The following is a 25,166-nucleotide window of genomic DNA, read 5'->3' on the forward strand; positions in this document are numbered from 1 at the left end:
TAATATATTTGTATATGCCAATGACCTCCTTATATGCATGAGCCCTGCAGTAACGCAGATACTAGACAAATTCAGTTGTTATTCCAGGTTGAAGTTGAATTAAACTTAGACAAGACTCTTCCACCTGTGGCTCTCAGATATATATTGTGCTTTGACATACTTAACTGGCATGCAGTTTAACACATGAAATATTAAATATCCCAGCATACAACTGACACATAAAAATAACATCCATCCATTGATTGACCTGGTTTGCAGAGACTCTCAAAGCTTGGTTGTCTTTACCTCTGTCAATGTTGGGAAAATCTTTTCTACTGAAAATTATTACCTTCCCCAATACCCTTTATACTTTACAAAACCACCCCTTTTCTCTTCCGAAGAGTTTTCTAAGTGCCTTATCATCTTTTATGAGAACATTCCCATGGAATGATAGATACCTTAGAACAGGTTTCTCCAAAGTCAGCCATGGAATGTCAGATCCATGCAAGATTTTTAGCATATCCCCATTTAGATAAATGTAGTTATCTTGAAAATCTGGCATGGATCCAGCCCTCCAGGACTGCCTTTGGAGAACCCTGCCTTAGAATATCTCTAACCAAATGTTGTACGTCAAAATATGATGGAGGACTGTGTATTATAGTCCCCACATCGTACCATGAGGCTGCACTTTGCTGGTAGTGAACAGTTGGATCTATATTTCACATATTCGTTTCTTTAGTGCCCTAGCATATATGATGGAGCCATCGGGCCAAGGAACCCCCACCCAAGGAGACAACTAGCCAGAGGCATATCTTAATGAGATTCAGGGGTGTGAATCTCAAATTCCCCAACCTAAAAAGTAGTAGGCTGCAGGCTGGGGGGGGATTAGCAAACATCCACCCATTCACCTTTTGAGTGTTTGATTGCCAGTAGTATGCCTGTAAAGTTGAGACTGGTGCAGCTCTCCAAACCTACTACTGCCAATATTTGTGAATTCCAAAAGTAGTACATTTTCACCCATTCGAGAAGTACTTCTGTAGGTACAGAAATTGGTCACTAAATATATTTAATATCCTGATAAAAAAATAAACAAGTTCAAATCTCAAACCTCTTTGTGACATGAGAACAATGAGAAAAACAGATGCAGAGATAGCAGACCAGACTCAGAGCTACTAGACTGATTTATCAATCCCAAAAAGGCATTTGAAGGATGTCACACCACAATCATCCCACTGAACCGATGCCCCTGCCCGTCCCATCTAGGACTGGTAGTTCTTCCTGGGAACTCCTGGCTATGGTCACATACAACAGAACTCTCTAGAGTCCCTGCCCTGGAATCACATATTGTAAATGTAATTTCACTGCACACGCTCTTCTTTGTCTCTGCTACAAGAAGCCTTGATGGTGGGGTTGTAAAATCGATCAATATGGACAGGTTTACATGTTTTAATCCTTGTCTTATACAAAATGTTATCAAGTGACTGATGGTCCCATACACTAAACCCGAGTCACAAATAAAGGAGGGTGCACAGTGTATTAAACTTGGCAGCCACACTACATTAACTATAACTCGCCACTCTACCATGCTCTGTGTTCTCACAAGAGATTTGGTTTACGATGTCATACTGTTGTAAATACTATTATTTTACATGGTATAAGAGGGAAAATATAGAACGGAAGAATCAGTGCATGGAGAAGGTGATGGTTAACTTAATGAGTATTTGGCCCTCAGTTATATATTGTAGCGCGATCGGTCCCCAGGATATCGCAGCACATGTGCATGATAAGGCAGTATGTGATTGGCTAATGGCTGTGTTTATCACACATAAAAGGCAGCCATGTCATTTTTAGCATATTTTGTCAGCGTTTCGATGTGTTCAGGATTTATGTTCTTAGATCTAGGCAACTAATAGGTTTTATTGTTGTTTCCTACCTATTACCGCTTTATTATTTTATTAAAGTGTTAATAGGTAGAGCAATGTATTTATAATTTTCTACATATTTTTAGAACAGTTTAGGTAGAACTATTTTGTAAAAAAAAGACTTTTATGTAGGCAGTAATTTGTGGGTGTTACTGCTGTACTTTGTAAACTTTTTAGTGAAGTTTTAAATGTTAAAAATGGGAAATACATTGTAGTACCCTATGTTTGTGAAATATAGGGTACTACAGTACATTTTGTATTTTTAACATTTTTGTTTCCATGTATTTTTAGTAGTAGAGGTAGTACCCCTCTACTCTGTCCAATTTTATTAAAATATAGACATGTATAAATATTATCCCTGCCTATTTCCACTTTAATAAAGTGGTGATAGTTAGGGGAAAATGTCAAACCTAATACATCTACGAGCAGAACACAGGCAAAGTGTACCTATCCAACATGACTGCCTTTAGCTTTTGTAAAGGCAGTTATTATCCAACCACATAATGACTTGTCATCTTTATGTACTGCGATACTCCACAAAATTTCACTAAGTTAAAATTCCTTATAAATTAAAAATACTTATCCTACTTAACCTGTAGTACTCAAATTATTATCTACGCACCATAATGGCTAATCTTTCCAAATTTCATGTAAATCCGTTCAGCTGTCTTCAAGCTACGTGAGATACAAAAGTCTACGGAAAATGCACTGGTGGAAAAGGGCATTTGGGACACTCGCTTTTATCTTTGCAGCCCCTTGACCAATCATCACAAAACTTTGCATCTGCCAAGGTAGAAGGAAGAATGGGTCTTCAAGTGTTCGTGGAAACTTGTCTAATGTGTTCAAAGTTATTCATGGTGAGAAATCCTAGCTATAAGTTTAGACTGGCTCTGTGTCTATCTATCTATCTATCTATTCACTGAAAAAAACAAAAGGTAACAGGGACGTAATGGATAGGAAATAGTAATAAAAAAAACCTTAGAAATTCTCTGAAAAAAAACAAAGGTTACAGGAGCCTTATAGTTAGGGTCAGATTTCACTTGTACAAATCCATAGAAATTCTGCAGTTCTAGTTACCTGAGCTAACTATAACTTACACAATGCACTACCTATGACCTCACATATTATATCACTTATGACATGGTCAGAGACACCACTGATGACATCACTGATGACATCTCGAATGACATCACTGATGCTATCACTGATTACATCATCCACAGAACCACTCACATACCCAATCACACCCCCACACAACCACTCCTACACCCTCTCACACAACCACTCACATACTCATTTACTGATTCATACAAATACTCACACAGCCACTTACTCATCCATAGAGTCACTCACACACCTATTCACTCACGCATATGGCCATTTACACTCTCCCATACAGCTACTCACACACCCACTTATTCACTGTACAGCCATTCACACAACCACTCAGTCACCCATAAAGCCTCTCAACACAGCCACTCACTTACCCATTTGAGCACTCAGATTCACTCAGCCACCTACATACCCATTCACACATCCATACAAGCACTCACACATCCATTCACTAACCCATAAAGCCACTCTCTAATACAGGCACTCACACACCAACTCACTCAACCAAACACCCACATAAACACGTATTCACTAACCCGTACAGCCACTTACATACCCAGTCACTCACTCATAAAGCCATTCAGACACCCACTCACTCACCCATACAGTCATTCACACACCCACTCCCCCACCCACAGAGCCTCTCACTTACCCATATACCCACTGACACACCCAGTCACTTACCTATACAGCCATGCACACAGTGACTAAGTCACCCACACATCTACTCACACACTCATGTATACACTGATACAGCCTCTCACAAACCCATACAGGCACTCACACACCACTCACACATGGATACACATAGTCTCTCACATAATTGATGTTAAAAAAATTTAATGGAATCACTTCGTAGTAGTATAGAAAGTATACTAATTTAACTTTTGTGGTACCTTAGTATATATGTATAACATTCATAAACTTTTAGAAATCATTCACAATCACTGAATGATGTCATCAGTGATGTCATTTAAGATGCCATCTGTGATGTCATCAGTGATGTCACTGACTATGTCATGAATTATGTAATATGTGAGGTCATGATCAGTGCATTGCAGGGGCATGAGTTATAGTTCGCTCAGGTAACTATAACAGCTGAATTTCTGTGATTTTGTACAAGTGAAATCTGACCCTAAATAACTTCCCTGTACACTTTGGGTTTTTTCAGTGAATTTCTAAGACTTTTTTAATTACTGTTTCCTAACTATAACATCCATGTAAAGTTTTTTTTTTCAGTGAATTTCAATGGATTTTTAAATTCTAATCTTAAAATATTACGTCCCTGTAATATTTAGCTTTTTTTTGTTATTTTATAGAGTTTATTTTTAATACTTAGTGTATTACATTTTATTATTATTTTTTTGTACTGTAAACATTCTATCTTTTATAAATATTCTTTATATACGTTTACAAAACATAAACATCACATATGTATTTAATGTAAAATAAATTAAGTGTTTTTATTGTGATTAAACATGTTTAAAAATATATATTTGGGGTACCACTGTACTTTGGCGGTTCAGCAAACATAGACGGACTACTTCTCTATGATTTTTACTCCCAATCACATGATTAGAATTACTCATGTAACGTTTTTTTTTTTCAGTGAATTTCAATGGATTTTCAAATTCTAATCGTAAAATATTACGTCCCTGTAATATTTAGCTTTTTTTTGTTATTTTATAGGGTTTATTTTTAATACTTAGTGTATTACATTGTATTATTATTTTTTTGTACTGTAAACATTCTATCTTTTATAAATATTCTTTATATACGTTTACAAAACATAAACATCACATATGTATTTAATGTAAAATAAATTAAGTGTTTTTATTGTGATTAAACATATTTAAAAATATAATATATTTGGGGTACCACTGTACTTTGGCGTTTCAGCAAACATAGACGGACTACTTCTCTATGATTTTTACTCCCAATCACATGATTAGAATTACTCTGTGACTCTGAATTTGCGGATTCGCTGACAATTTTATAAATTGTTGCACATATGTACACCACTCCCTTGTCATTATTGACATCAGTGTGAACATATTTACAAGTATATTTAAACTACCTTATATCTGTTTTTCAAAAAAGTTGCCCATTTTACAAGTTTCACAAATCCACACATTTACGGGCTTGATTCATGAATTCACTTGAATACACACCCAAACCTTATATTCTGATTGAATACATTAAGACCCCACCCGTGCACATGGAAAACCACACCCAAAAGCTGTTACTTCACCAGTGAAGTCTCTAGAAGGAGGATTGAAAACCAGTGCTGCTCTGCTTTTACACAATGGATAAAGCTGCATCATCTGTCCAAGATGAGCATCCACAACCTGTTGAGGATGAGGAGGAAGACACACCACCCCGAAGAAAAGAAAGTGATGTGTGTAAGCACTTTACTATATCTTCCGGTGAAAAGAAGGTAACCGCAAAATGTGTGCAGTGCAATATTTTTGGCAAGCAGTTATTTAGAGGCACTGCAAAGAAGTATTAACATGGGACAAGTTCCATGTGGAAGCACCTAAAACACTTTATGAAAGGGACTACAACCAGATAATGCTAGAGAAAGCAGTTGTAGCAGGAGCCTTGGGAGAACCATCAGCAGCTGCAGTCATTACAATACCAGCTGCCTGCGAGGAATTGAGGGACATGGTTATTCACTGCATGAAATGTCACTAGCTTGTTGCTGTAAAACTGTCTTCTATTTGTGCATTCTTGAATACAGTGAAAAATCATCGCTGTTATTTGTTTTTTGCTTTCAGTGACTACATACTGTTTGTTGAAGAATGAAGGCAGTCGCTTCTTTATATTTCCCATTCCATGCCCTTTTTACTACCCTATTCACTTTTTGTTAAAATAAATGAAGAAAACATTAAAAATCTGTTTAAAACCCCTCTAGAAAAATTGGCTCTTGTTAGAACCACCATATACTCAAACAAGAGCTAACTCTGTGTTTTTGATGTGTCAGTGACTGTATCGATGGTATAGTGTGTGTGTGTCAGTGTGTGCATGAGTGTATGCCTGGGTGTGTTATTGGATGAATTAGTGTTTCACTGGGTGTGTCAGTGCCTGCTTTGGTGTATGCCTGGCAGTATCAGCGTCTGCATTAATGTATGCCCAAGTGCATCAGTTTGTTAACTAGTATCATCCTCGGAGTGTCAGGGTGTGAGGGTGTGTTATTGGATGCATTACAGCTAGATTATGTGTGTCAGTGTCTGTATTGGTATATGCCTGGGTATATCAAAGCCTGCTTTGCTGTATGCTTGGGTGTGTCAGTGCATGCTTCACTGAATACCTCAGAGTTTTATTCGATTAATAAGTGTTTGGATGGGCGTGTCCGTGTCTGCATTGCTGTATGCCTGGGTGCTTCAGTGCCTGCAGTGGCAAGTCCCTGGGTGTGTCATTGTGTGCATCAGTGTGTGTCTGAGTGTGTTATTGAATGCATTATTGTTTGGATGGGTGTCTCATTGTCTGCATTTTTGTATACCTGGGTATGTCAGTATTAAGGGTGGCTGAATTTTTAAATCTTCTGGTGGAATTGTAGGAATTTAGCAATTCTGTGTTACTTTTGTAATGCAGAATTATCATTAAATTCCGCCCCTCGGCCGGACGGAATTAATCAGCACTGCATAAACTTGCTAACCACCCACTTTAGACAAGCTTACAGGGCCGGTCTGGCAATCGATATCGTTTGTGTTATTGATAATAGAAGGGATGTTTCTGCTATTGCTATAGACAGGTTTTCCCTAATGACTATAATTAGATATAAGAGACAACCTTCATTTTGCATTGCAGAAGATAGTTTTGCTGTGGGCCTCCTCAAAAGTATAACTGTCTGATCAGTTGCGAACTCCCAAGCTATGGCCTATAGCGGAGGCAGAGTGTGGCGCATGCTGCATAAGTTGGAAAAAAGCAAAAACCATAGAGCTAAGAGTAGGCGACAGTGAAATTGATTCTCTCCTCAGGAGGAGTCGCAGGGGAAGAGTGAGTAAGATGGTAGCAAGAGACCAGGGCCCTGAGTGATAACTTGAGGGGGGCTGTAGGTGAGTCACATTGGGGTATGATAGAGGGTCAGGAAGGAGCATCGGCGAGGATTCCATTTATCTCTGGGTGTTAAAATCTCAGTAAACGTAGGGAGCTGGAAACAGTACATATTAAACTAGACGTGCTGCTGGTTTGGGTTTATGTTTTTCTTTTGTTGCGTGGACAGGAGAGTCAGTATGTCTGTTCCTGTTGCACAAGTAGAATTACAAATACTTGAAGAGCAGTTTATAACCAGCTTTGTTTAAGTTAAGTGGGTGAGGCATAGCGCCTAGAGTTGGTTGTAGAGAATCACCCCTCTATAGGGATATGGTATCTCCCAGAAGATGGGGTAAATGGTGTTACTTTCACCACACTCGAGTGCACTTTTTCTATCAACTTCACAAGCATAGAAGCCTGAGTCGCCCAGCGAGATGTGTACATGCCATTAAACACACAATTCGGGATTGAATGATTTATTTCAGTTAGTGGTTTATAAATTATGATGGCTTGTACAGCTGTACATCCCTTAAGCGATACAGTTTGGCGTACGTCATGAGTTTTGTTATTACGGTTGCTGATATACTATTATTTATTATGAATATATCTATTGATAGGAGTATTGCATGGTAACTGTTTATTGTTCGTGTTTGTTAAAGGGCCATGATATTTTCTGTCATAAAAGCTGAGCGATGGAGAAATTGTGGGCAAATACTTCTCATTTGAACTCCTCACCTTGTCAAATTAACACATTTGATCTGTGAGAGAGGGGTTACATTAATATTTATCTAGAAATTGTAATACTGATATGCATCAAATGTGCACTTTGTATTAGGATTAACATCACTTGATGGAAGCCACGTAAGTGTTTGAGATTTGAGATGCTGTGACAATGACAAATACAGTGGGCTTAATTGAGTTGCACATCCATGTTCAGTAGGTTTATGGGAAATCAAATTTCAAAATTAGAGAGTGGCAAGTCACCTAATTAGAATTCATCGTCTTGTTAAACAAAGTGTCTGCATTGTGTAGCAACTCCTAGAACTGCACATATGTTCTAGTTTTTGTTTTATCACAGCCTGCTTTTAGAATACTGTGACGGAAAGCCGCATGGTCATATGGCCGCATGGGTCAAGCAGAAATGGCCAGCGGTGAATATTGTGTACGTCTGTTGGGGCGGGGAGTGATCCTATTGTGGACCTAGGGGGCTTGCGATCAATAAATGTTTACCAAGAGTAAAGGTACCCCATTTACCATGGATCAAACATATTTTCAAAGAAGAAACGCCTCTCATTCGTTTTTCAAAGTGTCAACCTATGACCAAAAATATCAGTTAATTAACTTGAATCCTGAAAACTGCTGCTACCATATATATATCAGTTAATATTATAAATTGTAATCCCAACTCAAGAGAAGACAAATATATACTTGAACTTAAATAGCATTATTGTTTTTTAAGTTTCTTTTAAATATCACCTGTAATACATACACTAATATACAAAAAATAAATTGTATACAAATAGGAAATTGTACAATTTCAAGTGGCCAGGAGTTAATCTCCAATCAAGAAGGAAGGAATTAATTCATTATTACGGCAAGGAGTGTATTGATACCTCCAGGACTTAGGCAATGATCTCCGACCACAAAAAGGGTCGCGTAATACAGATTAGATGACAACATTAAGGGTTAAAACATGCACCCACAATCAACAGACATATATTCCCTTGCATACACTATAGGACTCCTTTGTCACACTCTATTTTTGAAGCGATGTGACATAACATAGATATGATCAATGTGAATGTGTATGTAATATCTTTATAATTTGCATCTATCTGTCTTCTATGTTTTTGTTTGTTTAAAGATTTTTTCCTATTTGTATATAATTAATTTTTTGTTTCTAGTGTACGTATTACTGTTGATACTAAAAAAGAAAAAAATAATGCTATTTAAGTTGAAGTATATCTTTGTCTTCTCTTGACTCGGGTTCACAAGCATATACTATTAATTGATGTATGGTAGCATCAGTGTTCAGGATTCAAGTTGATAAAATGATATTTTTGTTCATAGATTGACACTTTGAGAAACAAATGAGAGATGTTTCTTCTTTCAAAATGTTTGATCCATGGTATGGGGGTACCTTTACTCTTGCCTAAGATTGTGTGTGAGCACGCCAGCGGAAAAGTCAGAAATGTGTATGATCATCTTGTAATGCATGCTGCCTCAAGTCATTGAATGAAAACTAGGGGTGTGCAGAATTTCACGGAACCCCCTACGTTTTTGATGTAACAGTGTCTGCTTGGTAAGTCTCTGGGTGTCTCAGTGTGTGTGCCAGTGTGTACCTGGGTGTGTTATTGGTTGCATTAGTGTCTGGCTGGGTGTTTCAGTGTCTGCATTGCTGTATGCCTGGGTGTATCTTCATTGTAAGTCTCTGGGTGTGTTTTTGTCAGTGTGTGCCTGGGTGTGTTAGAGTATGCATTAGTGCGTGTCTTAGTGAGTTTGTATATGCATCAGTATGTGCCTGTGTGTGTTAACGTATGCATCAGTGTGAACCTGGTCATGTCTGTGTATACATCAGTGTGTGCCTGGGTATGCTATTGGATGCATTACTGTTTGGCTGGGTGTATCTGTGTCTGCATTGCTGTATGCCTGAATGTGTCAGTGTCTGTATTGGTATGTCCCTGGGTGTGTCAGTGTATGCATCAGTGTGTGCCTGGGTGTGTCAGTGTATATGTCAGTGTGTGTCTGGATGTATTTGTGTGTGCATTAGTGGGTGTCTGGGTGTGTTTTTGTATGCATCAGTGTGTGCCTGGGTGTTTTGGTGTATGCAAGAATGTGCACCTGAGTGTGTAAGTGTATACGTGAGTGTGTGCCTGGGTGTAATAGTGTATAGATCAGTATGTGGCTGGGGTGTTAGCATATGCATCAGTGTGAGTCTGGGTATGTATGCATCAGTGTTTGTTTGAGTGTGTTATTGGATGCTTTACTGTTTGGCTAGTTTGTCTGTCTCTGCATTGCTGTATGCCTGGGTGTGTCAATGTCTGTACTGGTATGTCCTTGGGTGTGTCAGTGTATGTGTCTGTGCATGCCTGATGTATTATTGACTGCATTAGTGTGTGGCTGTGGTGTCAGTGTCTGCATTGCTGTGCCTGAGGGTGTCTCAGTGTGTACATCAGTGTGTTCCTGGGTGTTTTATTGGATGTACTAGTGTTTGTTTGGCTGTGTGAGTGTCTGTATTGCTGTATACATGGGTATGTGAGAGTCTGTATTGGTAAATACCTAGGTGTGTGCCTGGGAGTGTTATTGGATGCATAAGTGTGTGGCTGTATGTGTCATTGCCTGTATCAGTGTATAGTTGGATGTGTCAGTGACTGTATCAATGTGTGTCTCGGTGTGTCAGTGGCTGTATCAGTCTGGGCTTGTGTGTGAGTACCTCTCTTTATGTAGCTGGGTGTGTGAGTTGCTGTTAGTGATGTGTACCTCGGTGTGTTAGTTGCTGTAGCAATCCGTTCTTGGCTGTGCATCCTCAAAATCTAAAGTTATGAAACAACACTGCAAAAACTAATAAGTAAAGTTCATTACCCCAATAGATGGTGCCGTTGATCTGCATAAAAGAAAAAAAGATTTTTTTTTCAAAAGAAGTCTTTATGCGATTGTTCATCTTAAAAGACATGCTACACATCCAACATTATGTCTCAATTTCTAAAATGCACGGATAGTTGTTTAAAAAAATAACTTAATATGAAGTTAAAAACATGAACTAAGACAGAATTAAATCATTTATACACGACTTCATTTGCAAAGTTAAAAGATTAACATAATAAAAAACAGATATTACAGGATTTCACAGTCTAACTGAGACCTTGTAGCTTATTTAACTGGGACCTTGATGTGAGTTGATCAACCTCGAGCGTAGAATCCAAGCCCAACCAAGGTATTTTGCAACCCCTATTACTAACAAGGGCGATAGATCAGATTTTAGGATTCTACAGGCTGTAGATGCTGAACGAGTGCCCAAACTTCTACATAGTGGACGTAGCCACTTTTTTCTAGGGGCAACATACAGGGGGCATACAAAGAGAAAATGACACACACTTTCAACCTGCCTGACACACAATGGGCAGTGCTCAGGCCCGCCCTTACCCCATGATGTGGTTAGGCACCTCAGTGGTAACGAGCCAACTCTCAGTTGATGGAAAAGTTTGCGATCCAGGGGCTTGGTGATTACATCCCAGTACTTTTCAAGGGAAGAGACATCCTTCAGAAGAACAAATGTCATTGTAAGAGAACTTCCTGTCATTTCCGAGTGTCTTTTACCAACAACCCATTCCCAGTAGAGATTTCTCAGCTCCTTTTTGGGAGGAAAGGTGGCCGAGTCAGGGTTATGCCATAGTTCACCAAGCCCCATGGCGCACAGAGTAGATCTTACCCCTTTGAACCATCCTATATTGTCAGAGCCCAGGAAATCCCTTACCTCTAGACATGCTTTGGCAAAGAGCAGTAGCTCTGGTGTGGTCCACAGGCGCCGCCAAAATGCTAGAGGTCTGAATCTCGCTAGGTCTTCCACTTGTTGGCACCCTAGGTCGTACAAGAGCGGGATGCGCGGAGTTGATTTCGGTAGTCCAATCGCCGCCCTGAGAAATTTATTTTGGGCTACCTTTAGGGGATCCAGATTACTGAAGCCCCAAAGCTCTGCTCCATACAGAACCGAGGGCAACATTTTTGTGCCATAGATTTTCATGAGCGGGGACATTGGCCGGGTGTAAGAACTTTTATGTTCTTTGAGGAGGGCTCCTCCTATTTGCGCATGTTTTAGTGCCAAGAGCTCGACTTGCGGTTTCCAACTGAGGTTTTCACTAAAAGTGACACCTAAATATGTGAATAACTTAGTCTGCTCAAGGGTGGTGCCGCCCATTGTAACCCTGGCAGCAGTTGGAGATGATCCTCTCAGCACCATAAACTTTGTTTTGGATACATTAACCTCCAGCTCATGCTCGCGGCAAAACAACTCACATCTTGACAGGGCCTGCTGGAGACCCTGCCTCGTCTTGGATATTAACAGGGTGTCGTCCGCGAACATGAGCAGAGGTACTTTCATCCCCGCCAGTGTAGGAGCATCCGTAGGGTGGTTCGCAAAATAATTGGTGACCCCATTAATAAATAGGGAAAACAAAGTAGGGGCCAGAACACACCCTTGTCTAACACCTTTGGCAACTGGAAATCTATCCGTGACCTCCCCAGGCTTACCCCAACGTACTTGTGCAAAAGTGTGGGCATGTAAATTCACTAAAAGTCACACAAGAACAGCAGGCATTCCCAGTTTCAATAGGCATTCCCACAGCTTAGACCTAGGAACGAGGTCAAATGCGGACCTTAGGTCCACGAAAGCTGCGTATAGCTTGCCCTTCCCAAACACAACTGTCTTCCAATATAGGAGCACAAAACGGAATGCTTGGGCAAGAGTGCTCACATGGGACCGGAAACATGCCTGCAGAGGTGTGAGAATATCAAAATCGTTAATCCATTCCTGGATCCTACCTAATATGAGGCGGGCTGCTATTTTTTGCACTGCATCGATGAGGCTGATCGGTCGGTAGTTTGAGGGAACCGAGCGATCGCCTTTCTTATAAATTGGTAGAATTTCTGCCCCGTACCAGGAATCTGGGACCTTCGCTCCAGAAGCAAGTGCATTTACCAGATGGAAAATATACGGGGCCCAGAGATCCTGATCCTGCAGAAATACATCAGCCGGAATGCAATCGGGCCGGGTGCTTTACCTCTCGGGATTGTTTTCATAATATTTCTAACCTCGGAGATAGAGCACGTGAGTGATTCCTCAGAAACGGAGCATGGGAGATCAACCAAAACAACATTGTTACTCCTGAATTGTACCTCAAAGAAGCGTACCCACTGTTGTTGACCAACATATGCTGGGCTAGGGTGATCATCCTGGCATTTCCCCCATTTTAGTAGGTGCCAAAACTGTTGCATATTTCGGTAACCACAAGCTTCGGTCAGGGTTAACCACCGGTTCTCATCCCATTTAGTTTTAGCCTTATGTTTAGCTTCATTGTAAACTTTTCTACAGGACCTAATTCGACCATGGTTTTTAGATTTAATAGCTAAAAACAGGTCCCCTTGTGTCCGTCGACACATCATCATACCATAAAACTACTCTAGGCTTCATCTTCCTGACCTGTTTAGGGATAATCTTAATTAACAGCTTTTTGAGGCCCAGAAACAAATCGGTATGTATACTTGTAAGATTTGCATTAATCTCGTCCTGCGACCCACAATTATTCAAAAGCTCCAAAGAGCTGGACACTAAAGTTCTAATCTCCTTTCTCGCCCCTTCATCCACAGCAATTTTAGGCCAACGCACCCTTCTCATATCGTTACTTAGGGTAACCTCAGCTAGGACTACGTTTGACTCACAACTCTTGGTACTTTGAAAGCTAAAGTCCCTTAAAGCCAATACAAGCGGGTCATGATCACTTTCGGGGCGTTCCATGATTTCCATGTCAACAACTGCAACCCACAGCTGCACATCGACTAAAATGTAGTCGATACGACTACTGTGTCTGCCGTTGTTGAATGTGTGCCTACCCTTCCTGTCTGATCTTACCCTACCATTAGTTGCTCTCAGGCCCTGATCTAGGCACAGCCCCTTGATAAATGTGGCGGAACTAGACCATTTCCCAATCGGTGGTAACTCGAGCTGTGGTATTCACCACGACATGTCTTCTTCCTCTGTAAGGGAACCATCTTCAATGCCCAGGGGCTCAAAGCATGTATTAAAATCCCCCGACACGACTTTATACCCCTCTTCAGTTACATTAGAGAGGAAGTCGTCCAGGAGGAGAAGGGTTGGTGAAACCCTTCCACCCTGGAGGCCCCTAACATAAATATTAACTAAAAGGATATTTAAGCCTTTGGAAGATCTAATCCTAATTATTAATATATCTGGACTGTCTATGGCAACTTCCTCAGCCCATACACCCTCACATTGGCGAACCCAAGTTGTCAGCCCTCCAGCGGGGCACCCTTTTAGTTCTTTTGTAGCGAAAAAAAGAAATATTTAATAGTTACAATCTCAACAATGCATAACAACATAATTCTAAGAGATAGCTAGATATTTCTCATACTGTTAAATGATATATTAATATAAATAAGCACTTCATTTTCCATTTTTTTATTGTTTCTAGCTTCTTTACTCATACACTATAAACAATGCACTTTTTAGGCAATCATTATTGAACAGTGGGGAAAAAAGAATCATAAATATTGTACAAAAAACAAAGGAACACTGTGCATTGCACTCACTACAAATAAACAAAAAAATTACACAACTTATTTACATATACAATTTTGTGAACAACCTCTTTAAACACGTGTGTAGGAAAGTAGGATCTGCTTCTTATGGTTACCCCCACTTTTTGCTTGATGTTACACTATTTTGACCAGTCTGACTGGTATCCTGCTAATCAGGACCCCAATCTAAGCTGCTTTCTCCTTAGAATGTTATGCCATGTACTTTGGTACATTCCAGATTGGATACTGGGGTACCTTTATAAGTTCCTAGTATATGGTACACATATACCCTGGGCATAGGTACCACTGAGGCCTCCCTTGCCTGAAGCATGTATTACGCCACCCATGAGAGGCCATGCAAAATGGAAGTATAGGTCTGCCACTGTAGCCTGTGTATGCTGTTGCTTGATCGGCTGGTCTGTGACTCAGCCAGGCATATAGATAGAGGTGCATTATAACCTCGCGGTAAATGCTATGTCGAAAACGACTGAAACAAAACATGTCTTTTTTGGTATCAAACACCTTGGAATGATACCTCCACACGATGTGGGAGGTATGATTCCACCCTTCTGAAGCGAACTTCGTGGGGTCACTGGTATTTTCGTTGCCAGCCTTCTCGACCCGGACAGCACAAAATGTATGCTGCCAAGCAGAGACACATTTCTACACTCCTGCTGCTGAGCCAAGCTCAAGCAGAGGAAGGCAGCTCAATAGGCATCCTGTCACAGGGAGGTGGGACCACCTCCTAGACAGGATTTAGTTTATAAAGGCTGTCTGGGTGCACTTCCAAAGTGCCTGAAAGTCTGCACCTGGGGCACATTCGGTGTCCCTGTGCATATTCCTGCTCATACCAGTACTGGGAGCCGTTGGCTCCTGCTCTGGCATGAAACTGGACAAAGGACATGGGAGTAACCTCCCCTCTGTCCTGACCCTCCCCTAGGAGGGTCCCCCGAATCTGTCCAACCCTCTCCCGTTGGTAGTTTAGGGCTTACCTGGCTGTAAGACTTTAGATTTTATGTTGCAAAGATTCTGAAACAAGGAACCACTGATCTTCAAACGTCTGGGCAATATGGAGTTTGCTGGACTTTGACTGGGCCCGACTTTGTCTTCCTCTCTGTTCAAAGCATTGTCTGTGCCCTTGCACCATACAGGCTCCATGCAGGACCTGTGGAGCACTCCCTTGAGATGAAGGAGTCACTCTCCTGCATTCGCAGGCACCGTAACGGAACTGACAGTTCTGCTGATCCTGAGCTCCTGCATACTGCAAAGGCTCCAGCAACGCAGGAGATGGGTTCTGAAGTTCCTTGAGATTGAGCTGCCCTCTCACCGATTTTGAGGCCAGTATCCCTCATGGGGACTGCATAACCCAAACCCCTTTGCACTATACTTATGCAAGTCATATGCTTGTTAGCGATTCCCGAGCTTGTGCATTGGACTCTGTGTAGTCTTGACCCTGAGAAGTATCTACCAAAGAACTCCGGCTCCTCACACCGAGTGCTCCGTGGGCTGGCATTTGGTGATCTTGTTCGAGGTCTCCTCGTGACTCTTGGTCATTCGACCTGTTGGTCCTCTTGAGGGTCATCTTGATTTCTGTTGGGCTTTCCTGGTTGCTCCAGACGTGCCCCGACTCTCCAGTGCTTGGTGAGTCCCTTGGAACTTGCTGGTCCACACTATAACTTGCTTGACCGTCCTGCATGGGTTGCTGTTGCCAAGGTTTGTTGGTGCTCCAGCCAGACACTGACCCCTCAGCACTCAACATCCTTAATGGGACAGCTCGTATCTGGCTCCTGGTCATCCTCAATATTTCCTGGACCTCTTGGCAGCAGAGTCAAGCATCCCTTCTTCACACTTGAAGCACCCGATATCTGTGGGCATTAATCTACCGAGCACATGGTCACCCTGAAGTAACCCAGACTCTGTCCCCTCTGCTTTGAGGTTCCTTCCATCACGAATTCCTATGGACACTTTCTTCCTTCCCGGCAGCAGCTCTTCCTTGAAGCCCTCCATTGAAAACAACAGCTGTTTCTGACACCACTCCAGGCCTATTCACCCGGCTCCTCTGGGATAGCTAACTCGGGACTCTGGTATCCACAGGTGGGGTGGCTCTCCAACCTCCTAAGGTCCAAAGGATTTCCTCGAAGTCCAATGAGAAGGGTCCTTAAACTTTAAAAGTTTAACCGTGATGTCCCCATAGATTTGTACGGACCCCGCGGTCGTGTTAACACACTGCACCTATCCTCCGTGGGTCTCTTTCTACTCACCTTGGGGGGTTCCTTGGTGTCCCAGCGATTCTACATGTTCTAGAGTCAGTTTCGTCACCAATCATGGTTCTTATACCACTATTTTAGTTTATAGATTGGTCTCCCCCGAGAGCCCACTGTGTATTGTGCTACTTACAACTGTTTCTTTGCTAAGTATTGTTTGCTTTGTGTTGTATCCTTGTATCTGAAAGAAACAGGTTAGTATTAGATTCCTTACCTTAGAATATCCCCAGGCGTCAGTCTGGATCCGGAAACTTTTGCGTAGCAGTACCCCTGCGCGTCGGTAGGCGTCGTCTGCAGGCGTCCCCTGCGGCTCCGCGTCGTTGGCGTCGTGCGCCGTGATGACGTCGCTGGAGTATATAGACGCCGCCTCCGCGCGCTGACGTCAGTTCTTCTTTTTTCCGCGCCAGTTAGCGCAGATCCGAAGAGCAGTACTCCGGTCTTTTGACCAAGTTTCTTGTTAACTACTTAGTCTTCTACGGTGCCGGTAGGATGCCCGGTTTCAAGGGTTGCGACGAGTGCGACCGCCTGATGTCGGTCACCGACCACCATCGACTCTGCCTCCGGTGTCTGGGCGCGGACCACGACGTGGAGTCATGCGTCGACTGTCGGGCCTTGACTGGTAAAGCTAGGCGGGAGCGGTCCCGCAAGCTTCTCGAGCTCCGTGTGTCGGCCCCGCGTCGAGAGCGGTCCCGGTCCGGTCGGAGGTCGAGGGAGCGGTCGAAGGAACGATCGCGGAGCCGCCATGAGCGCTCCGGGAGTCGCCACCATTCCTCCGGTTCGTCAGGTAAGCGTAAGAAGTCGGGGCGTCGTCATCGTACCCCCGACTCCCCCCGACGCCCGCGTGATGCGGCCGGGGGCTCGGGTGGCCCCACCCCCGCGGCCCCGCGTGGGTCGCCGACGCCGTCTGCCCCATACCCGTCGGTCCCTGGGGAAGGCGCGTCGCGTGAGGAGATCGAGGCCTTCCTCATAGCTATGAGGGCGAGGTCTCCTCCGGCGGGGCCTACGGCGCCTGCGGGCCCGTCGGTCCCGTCTGGGGGCCCGAGCGGTTCGGGTGCTCCTGCCTCGACGCCGCCGGTGGCTCCGGCCCCGGCGCCGCTGGGCCCCGCAGGTTCGTCGCCGGCTGGTCTACCGGCCTCTCCGGCGTCGGTTCCTTTGGGCCAACCCGTGGTACCGCCTCCGCGCGGTGCAGCGACTCCGCCGTCGGTTCCAGCCGGCGTCGGGTCCCCGGCGCCGACGCCACGCGGCGCCACCCCCATTCCCCCTCTGACTCCTGACGCGGATCCGGCGCCGATGGGGCCCATTGACCCCGAGGTCTATATCGTCGATCCAGAATACGGCGATGAGGACGAGTATGGAGAGGGTTGGGAGGGGTCTGAGGACCCTTTATCCCGTGCCTGCCAGTATGATGTGGACTGGGTAGGTGATCTGGGTGATGCCAGTGGTCTGGACGAGTCGCCCAACCCTGGGTTTGTCTCCCCGACCCCTGTGGCGTCTGAGGCAGGTGCTGCCTATTCGGTGGTCCTGATGAGGGCTGCCAAGGCCTTGAGCCTTGAGCTCCCCGTCGCGAAGGTCAAGCCGAACATTCTGACCGAAGTGTTTAAACCGCAGTCATGCCCCCAGGAGCCTCTGCTGCCGTTTAATGAGGCCCTGACGGATGTCCTTTTGGGCACCTGGTCCAGGCCCGCTTCCGGTGCACCGGTTGACCGGAACGTTGCCAGGCGTCACCGTCCGTGCTCGGACGACCCTGCCTTCCTATCCACCCATCCCTCCCCGGAGAGTCTGGTGATCCAGGCCTCCACTTCACAGTCCGCGTTCCCGTCGGCTCCGCCCGATCGGGAATCAAAGCGGTATGACCAATTTGGTAAAAAGGTCTTTTCCTCTTTGAGCGCTGGACTGCGGTCTTGTAATACCGCGTGCCTCTTGGGCCGCTACACCCACTTCCTGTGGGATACGGTCGAGGAGTGTTTGCCGCAATGCCCCCAGGAAGTGCGGGACAAGCTCACCCGGGCCTTTGTTGAAGGCCGGGATGCGGCGCGGTACTCGATCCGTTGTGGTCTGGACACGACCGACTCGCTGGGACGGGCTATGTCCACGACGGTGGCGATTCGTCGCCATGCTTGGCTGAGATCTGCCAACTTCTCGCCAGACGTCCAAAATACACTCATGGACATGCCATTTGATGGCAGTCGCCTGTTTGGTGACAAAGCGGACCACGCGCTGGAGCGCTTCAAGGACTCCAGGGTCACGGCCAAGTCCTTGGGTCTTTCGACCCAGCGCCAGCAGACGGGTTCGTTTCGCCCCTTTCGTGGCCAAGGGAGGGGCGGTCCCACACGGGCTGCCAGCCACGCGCCGCAGAACGCTCCCCAGCGCGGTGGCGGCCGTGGTTTCCGCCGGGGTGGCGGTAGAGGCCAGCGGCGAGGTCAGTCCACACCTCCCCCCGCTGCTGCATCCAAGCCTTCCTAGTCCGAGCTTTCGGGCTCACGTGACGCCAGTGGGTGGCAGGGTTCGCCATCACCACTCCCGCTGGCGCGCGATAACATCGGACAGGTGGGTGCTGCAGCTCGTTCGAAGGGGCTACGCCCTCCCCTTCGAGTCCACTCCTCCAGCCATGCCACCGCAGAACCACCGTGTGTCGGGGGACCACTTGACACTTCTGCAGGAGGAAGTTACGGCCCTCTTGGCCAAGGGGGCCATCGAGCGCGTTCCTGGGCCAGAAGTAGGGTGTGGTTGCTACTCCCACTACTTTCTGGTGCCCAAGAAGGACAAAGGAGGCCTGCGTCCTATCTTGGACCTACGGAACGTCAACGGCTTCCTCCGGAAGGAGAAGTTCAAGATGTTGACTTTGGCTCAGGTCTTGGCTGCTCTAGACCCACAAGACTGGATGGTAGCGTTGGACTTGCAGGATGCGTATTTTCACATCCCCGTCCTGCCGGCCCACCGGCGTTACCTGCGGTTCACGGTAGGCCACGAGCACTTTCAGTTTATCGTGCTCCCATTCGGCCTTACCAGCGCCCCACGGGTGTTCACGAAAGTGATGGCGGTGGTCGCAGCTCATCTGCGCCGGTTAGGGGTTTCAGTCTTCCCCTACCTCGACGACTGGTTGTTGAAGGCGGGCTCGCCCCAGACAGTCGTCCACCACCTTCAGATGACGGCAGACCTCCTGCACGAGCTGGGGTTTTCCATCAATGTGCCGAAATCACACCTGTGTCCCTCTCAAAAGCTCCTTTTCATCGGAGCGGTTCTCGACTCGGCGCAGTTTCGGGTTTATCCCCCGGAACGGCGGGTCCGGCATATTCAGGCTCTGATTCCCATCTTTCAGCCGTTATCCCGGGTTTCGGTCAGGTTGACGCTGCGGCTTCTGGGGCTGATGGCCTCCTGCATCCTACTGGTGCATCACGCCAGGTGGCGGATGCGGGCTCTGCAGTGGGACCTGAAGTTTCAGTGGGCCCAGCATCAGGGCAACCTATCCGACCATGTCCTGATCTCGGAGGGCACTGCGAGACAGTTGCAGTGGTGGCTTACGGACCGCGATTGGGTCAGAGGCAGATCCCTCTCCCTTCCCCAACCGGAGCACGTGGTTGTGACGGACGCGTCCCTCCAGGGCTGGGGTGGCCACTTGGGAGAGGCGGAGATCAGAGGCATCTGGTCTCCGGCGGAGTCCCGGCTCCATATCAACCTGTTGGAGCTGCGGGCGATTCGCCTAGCACTGAAGGCATTCCTCCCCTTTGTCAACGGGAGTGTAGTGCAGGTGTTCACGGACAACACCACCGCCATGTGGTACTGCAACAAACAGGGCGGTGTGGGGTCGTGGACCCTTTGCCAGGAGGCTTTGCGTCTCTGGCAATGGCTGGAACGTCAGGGCGTGACTCTGACGGTTCAACACCTGGCAGGTTCTCTGAACGCCAGGGCGGACGAACTCAGCCGTCGGTGCTCGGTGGATCACGAATGGCGTCTGAACTCGGACGTGGCGAGCGGCCTCTTTCAGCAATGGGGAGAGCCTTGGTTAGATCTATTCGCCACAGAAGAGAACGCGCAATGTCATCAGTTCTGCGCGTTGGAGTTTCCAAGACGGCACTCGCTCGGCGACGCCTTTCGGCGCGAGTGGAGTTGCGGTCTGTTGTACGCCTTTCCGCCTATACCACTTCTGCCCAGAGTACTGAAGAAGATCAGGCGCGACCGGGCCCAAGTTATCCTTGTGGCTCCGGACTGGGCTCGAAGATACTGGTATCCCGAGCTACTCAGCATGACAGTCGGTCCCTCGATCCGCCTGCCCCTTCAGGAGGACCTTCTGTCGCAGCAGCAGGGGACGGTCCTCCACCCGAACCTGTCCAGTCTCCACCTCCATGCTTGGAGATTGAGCGGCGACAGTTGAGGCCATTTGACTTGCCTCCTGAAGTCTGTGATGTAATTCTGGCAGCCAGGCGTCCCTCCACAAAGTCGGTATACGCCTGCCGGTGGAACAGATTTGTGGCATGGTGCACAGCGAAGGCTGTGGATCCCCTTTCTGCCCCTCTGTCTGAGGTTCTCCTCTTCCTCCTTTCCCTTGCCCAGCAGGGCTCTGCTCTGGGCACTATCAAGGGCTATCTTTCTGCCCTTTCCGCCTTCTTGAGGCTACCTGATCAGCCATCTTTATTCAAGTCCCCTATTGTGTTAAGATTCTTGAAGGGCATCACGCACATGTATCCTCCAACTCCGTTCGTGATGCCTCAGTGGGACTTGAACCTGGTTCTGACTTTCCTGATGTGCGCTCCCTTTGAGCCCCTTCATTCCTGTCCTCTCCGTCTTCTCACTTTAAAGACGGCCTTCCTGGTTGCCATCACCTCTGCCAGGAGAGTGAGTGAGCTCCAGGCTCTTTCTATTCAACCTCCTTTCTTGTCTGTTCATCCTGATAAGGTGGTTCTTCGGACTAGACCTTCTTTCCTGCCCAAGGTAGTCTCTGCTTTTCACATTGGGCAGTCCATCACCTTGCCCTCCTTCTTCCCGCCTCCGCATCCTTCAAAGGATGAAGAGCGGCTCCATCGTCTGGACCCAAAACGTGCGCTTTCATTTTACATGGATCGCACTCGCCAGTTCCGGGTGGATGACCAACTGTTTGTTGGCTACGTGGGTGAGAAGAGGGGAAGGGCGGTACAGAAGCGGACCATCTCTCGGTGGGTCGTCCTGTGCATCAAAGCATGCTACTCTTTGGCTCGGAAGGAGCCTCCTGTTGGGCTGAGGGCCCATTCCACTCGGGCTACGGCGGCTTCTACTGCCCTGGGCCGGGGAGTCCCCTTGCAGGACATTTGCCAGGCGGCTACGTGGGCCTCGCTGCACACCTTTGCGAGGCACTACTGCCTGGACAGTCAAGTCCGGAGGGACGGCTTCTTTGGCCGTTCGGTCCTCCAGGACTTTCTGGTGTAGGTTGTATTGGTTCGCAGACCCACCTCCGGGGTTGGTATTGCTGGGGTATCTATTCTAAGGTAAGGAATCTAATACTAACCTGTTTCTTTCAGATGAACAAGTTACTTACCTTCGGTAACGATATATCTGTAAGAAACAGTAGTTCGTATTAGATTCCTTACCGCCCCGCCCATCCTCCCCGATCTGCGAACTGATACCTAGGGTTAAGGACATCCCTTTCAGGGCCCTAGTTTCAAATGGCACCAGTGTTAGTTCTCACATGGCTCTGCGTGTTCTGGCGCGGAAAAGCTGTGTGCAAAGAACTGACGTCAGCGCGCGGAGGCGGCGTCTATATACTCCAGCGACGTCATCACGGCGCACGACGCCGATGACGCGGAGCCGCAGGGGACGCCTGCAGACGACGCCTACCGACGCGCAGGGGTACTGCTACGCAAAAGTTTCCGGATCCAGACTGACGCCTGGGGATATTCTAAGGTAAGGAATCTAATACTAACTACTGTTTCTTACAGATATATCGTTACCGAAGGTAAGTAACTTGTTCGTAGAGGTGACTAGAGAGTGTTATAAATAAATACATATGTTTATAACTACTGTGTGGGTCTCCTTTCATTTAGTTAATACTAAAGGTGCTATTCTGTTAAAACAAGCATTACATTCCTTCAAGATTAAGCCTGAAGGCTGCTCTCCACAGCTACCACTAGGATAGCTTTCTAAAGGTTATCTTTGACCTCATACATCATAAGAGTAGTTTGGACTGGTGCAAGGTGCCCACTTTAATTAGTAGACAGCATATACCAGGCCAACCTCTCACACTGACCATGTCATGAGTGATGTAATATGTGAGGTCATAAGCAGTGCATTGCGGGTGCGCGAGTGATAGTTATCTCAGCTAACTATAACGGCTGAATTTCTTTGGTTTTGTACAAGGGAAATGTCAGACTAACTATAGCGTCCCTCTAACCTTTGTTTTTTTCAGTGAATTTCCACGTTTTGTAAAAATGCTAATTTCTAACTATAACGTCCCTGAAACCTGTGTTTTTTCAGTGAATTTCTAAGGTTTTTTAAATGCTTATTTCTAACTATAACTTCCCTGAAACCTGTGTTTTTTCAGTGATTTTCTAAGGTTTTCTAACGAGAAGTCACGTTTGCAAAGTAATGGAGAAAGGTTTCTGGGCATCCGACCAGGTCTTAGTATTTTCGTTGTGTACGACTTACCGGAGGTACCAGGAGGGCTTCTTGGCCCCTAAGGTCCCTCTGAAGTAAAGTGGACTTCATCCCCCAAACCAGTAGTGTACTAGGAGCATGTTTGCAGAGTGGTAGACAAAGGGGGTTTGGCCTCCGAAGACCTCTTGCCAATTCTTGGGGCCATCTACCCCTCCTATTACCTCCAGTAAGTCCCACACAGGAGGATTGCTGAGTTCTGATAGCAGTCCACGCCCCCTTTTTTCACCACTCTGCAAACACGCTTCCTGGCGCACTTTTGGTTGGGTGATGAAGTCTCCTTCGCTGCTAGGGTTGCTTAGGGTCAACTAGCCTACCTGATACCTTCAGTAAGCCCCATACAGTGGGATTGCTGAGAGGTGGTCGCAGGCCATGCTCCCTTTCTCCACAACTCTGCAAGCACGCCTCCTGGCATGCTCTTGGGTTGGGATGAAGTCCCCTTGCCTCTTGAGGGTTCTTGGGGGCTAGCAAGCCCTCCTGTTTCCTCCAGTGAGCCCCACACAGCTGGATTGCTGAGAGGTGGTCCGAAGCCAATCCCCTTTCTCCACCACCCTGCAACTCCTGGTGCACTGCTGCTTGGGGGATGAATTCCACTTTAGTCCGGAGGCCCTCAGGACACAAAGGGACCTCATCCTCCCACCAGCAGTGCGCCAAGAGGCGCATTTGTAGAGTGTTGTAAAAAGGGTGTGGCCTTCGACCACCTCTCAGCAATCCCACTGTAGGGGGCTTACTGGAGGTACCTGGTGGGCTAGTTGGTCCCTAAGGACCCTCAGCAGCAACAGGGACTTCATTCCCCAACAAAGTGCGCACCAGGAGGCGCGTTTGCAGACTAGTAGAGTAAGGGGATGGGGCCTCCGGCGAGTTGCCGAGTCGTATTTATATTTTTTTTATTTAGGAAAGGGCGCTGTGCGGCCCCTCTTCCCTTGGCACTTTTGGGCCCTGTGGACCCCATCCCCCGGGGCCTGATCAATTGTTATGGTTTTATATGGATTTCTATTTAATTAAAAAGGGATGGGGTCCCCGTGGCCCCCTTCCCAAGGCTGATATATGCCCAGGGGACCCATCCACTGTTTACAAAAAAATATATGTAGTATTTAGTATATTCATTTTTGCATGTCATCCGTTTTGGAACTGTGTCTGTGGTTGTATTAGAGAGACATTGAAATCATGAATTAATAACAGCAATTATTTTTCTAGCTAATAATATGCACATTTTCTTATGTTACAGGTCGGTTCTTACCTGAAAACCCCAAAGTATCCTATATGGGTAGTGTGCAGTGAAAGCCACTTCAGTATAATCTTTTGTTTGCGGAAAGAACTATTGAATGACTGGAAAATGGAAAGGAAGTTTGATCTTTATTACTATGATGGCCTAGCAAATCAGCAGGAAGAAATACGGTTAACAGTGGGTAAGTACTAAATGGCAAGTTCTCACTTTTCGATCTATAGATTGTATCCATCATACATTGGTAAACCACTGAGATAAGTGAACACTTATGGGATCTTTGACTCTGTTTGAAACATCAGAAAACTACAGCCTATAAGTAAAGCTAGGGAGTTGCAGCTAGAGAAGTGTACATTGACTGGTGAACATTTGTCAAGTCTTTTAATCATAAGGTGAAGTCCATGCTGTGCTGGAAGTGGGGGTGCATTGATACAGGTGGGCACAACATGTGCCTCCCTGCATGCAACAACAAGCATGGGGCAAAGGGGGCCCTCTAGGGCCCCCCTATGTATCCTGACCACCAGCAGTTACATGGAGTAAGAACCTCCATGAGACCACCAGTGGTCAGGAAACTCGTAATATGCATGGTGGTACTGCAGCAGCACCGGCATCACATTGTTAACCCCTGACCACTGCGCCACTGCCAGGGAACGTGGTTCCCTGGCATTTGCGGCAGTCCAATGGGTGTGAAACCAA

At 46.1% G+C, this 25,166-nt stretch overlaps 1 protein-coding gene across 4 annotated transcripts in view; it reads left to right on the forward strand.

Moving 5' to 3' along the window:
- MINDY4 (MINDY lysine 48 deubiquitinase 4) overlaps positions 1-25,166 on the forward strand; it is a 638,720-nt gene that overhangs the window by 582,059 nt on the left and 31,495 nt on the right. For all 4 annotated transcript variants that reach the window (XM_078665290.1, XM_078665287.1, XM_078665289.1 and 1 more), the window contains exon 16: positions 24,474-24,654. In XM_078665290.1, the coding sequence (XP_078521416.1) occupies positions 24,474-24,654 (181 nt within the window). The remainder of the gene's footprint in view (positions 1-24,473; positions 24,655-25,166) is intronic.

The sequence above is a fragment of the Lissotriton helveticus genome, chromosome 10, assembly GCF_964261635.1.
Source record: "Lissotriton helveticus chromosome 10, aLisHel1.1, whole genome shotgun sequence".
NCBI lineage: Eukaryota > Metazoa > Chordata > Amphibia > Caudata > Salamandridae > Lissotriton > Lissotriton helveticus.